At 47.5% G+C, this 1,721-nt stretch overlaps 1 pseudogene across 1 annotated transcript; it reads right to left on the bottom strand.

Annotated features, from left to right (window-relative positions):
* Positions 1–136: 136 nt before the first annotated feature.
* TEOVI_000520500:pseudogene lies at positions 137–1,717 on the bottom strand (annotated as a pseudogene). The gene has a single exon. A coding segment is annotated over exon 1 (1,581 nt).
* Between the last annotated feature and the right edge of the window lie 4 nt (positions 1,718–1,721).

Raw genomic sequence — 1,721 nt, 5'->3', positions numbered from 1 at the left:
ATCATAAACTGTTAAAATGTCTAAAAATTTATCAGAATAAAAAATGTTTTCTAAAAAAAAGCATATTTTTATAGGTTTTGATAAAATTGAGCAAAAAGGTTTTAACACAATAAACTTCTACCAAACTAATAAATGTAGATGCAATAAGAGAAATTTTCTTGTTTACAGGGAAACTGCCATTTCCGCATTTTTCTTTTTCAGTCTCGTCCTCATTATCCTTACCTTTTTTACATGCACAATTTTTTTTGTCGCCTGTTTTGTCCTTTTCGCAATCAGGCTGATTTTGGTGCCTTGTACACCCAGTTGCAGCTCCTTTATCTGCTCCTACCACTTGATCTCGTGCTCCTGTTGCTGTGTTTGTCTTTTCGTCTTCCTCTTTAGGTTTGCATTCCTTTGTGGCGGTGTCGAAATCACAGTTGACACTCGCGCATCCCTCTTTTGTTTTGTTTGGTGGATTTTTGCATTTGTTTTGTTGCGCCACAGCCGGGCCGTTGCTTGCTGTTGTGTCTGCGGAAGTTTGTTGCGTGACTGAGGAAAGTCCCATTAGCAATACTGCCTCCATTTGCTGCGGTATCGATTGAAGTTGTGCTAGCAGGGCGGTTACCTGACTGAATTCACTTGTGATCTCTTGCAGTCCTGCCGCTGCCTTTCTGACCTGTGTGACCCATGGGATGCCCTTGCCTGCTTTTAGCTGTGCAGTGTAGTCTACGCATACCCCCTTGCCTCCCGTTCCTTTTGGCGTTGTGTGTGTTGCGTCACATGCGGCCGCCGCCGCGTCGACTACGTAGATCCCCAGGTAATTTTTTCGTGTTTGTGCTAAACTTGCCTGCTGCGGTCCGTTGCCTAGTGTTACCCAATTGTTGCCTAGTTTGCCTAGTATTGTGGCTACTGCTTCCGCGAGCGCCCCTGGGGTTAGTGCAAGGCTTTGTGAGTCTGTTACTGTTTCGCAGGCTTGGGCTAAGGCTATGTAGTTCGTTCTTGCTTTCGCGGCGCTGTCTGCGCCGTCCACTTGTGCTACGGTGTTCGTTTCTTTTTCAGTGCAGTGTTTCCCTTTGTCGGTGTCGCTGCTGCTGCCGCTGCTGCAGAGGCAAACCAGGTCTGTCGCTAGTGCCGTCCCTGCTGTTTTGGCCGTTGCACTGTTCGCCTTGCACGTCGCTTCGCGGGTTGAGCCTTCCCAGGGAAATGTCTTGTCCGGGTTGAACGCTTTAACTTCTGTGTCGGGGTCGGTGTCGGTTGGCCATATGACTTCCTGATAAGTCGGGCCGTATAGTGCGGTTAGCAGCGCCGCACGCACTTTTTTCCGCCTTTGGTCGATTCGGTGTTCCGCGTCTGTTATTTTTTGTTTGATTGCCCTCGCGCGCGACGATAAGGCTGCGAGCACTGGTCTGAGTTTCTGTCGTATGTTTTCCTTTAGGGGTAATGCAAATTTTTTCATAAATGCAGCGTCCGCTCCTTCTCCTTGTCTTCCTTTGGCGTATGCTTGCCGTAAGGCAGCTAGTTCGCTGTTGTCGAGGTTTTCAAAGTATCCCTCTATTTCATTCTTTCCTTTTATTTTGCTCATGTCGGCGTATTCTGTTTTGTCTTGAAGAACTTTTTCCTTGGCTGCCTCCACAACGGTGAGGTTGAGCTGCAGCACCTCAGACATGACTTCTGCAACATTGGTGCTGACAGGTTTTTTGTTCGTTGTTTGACCTTCACCGATCTCTGGATTTGGTATCTTC

The sequence above is a fragment of the Trypanosoma equiperdum genome (genome assembly GCF_001457755.1).
Source record: "Trypanosoma equiperdum strain OVI genome assembly, contig: ctg_1966, whole genome shotgun sequence".
Taxonomy (NCBI): Eukaryota; Euglenozoa; class Kinetoplastea; order Trypanosomatida; family Trypanosomatidae; genus Trypanosoma; species Trypanosoma equiperdum.
The sequence above is the reverse complement of the archived record's forward strand: the minus strand, read 5'-3'. Positions and strand labels throughout refer to the sequence as shown.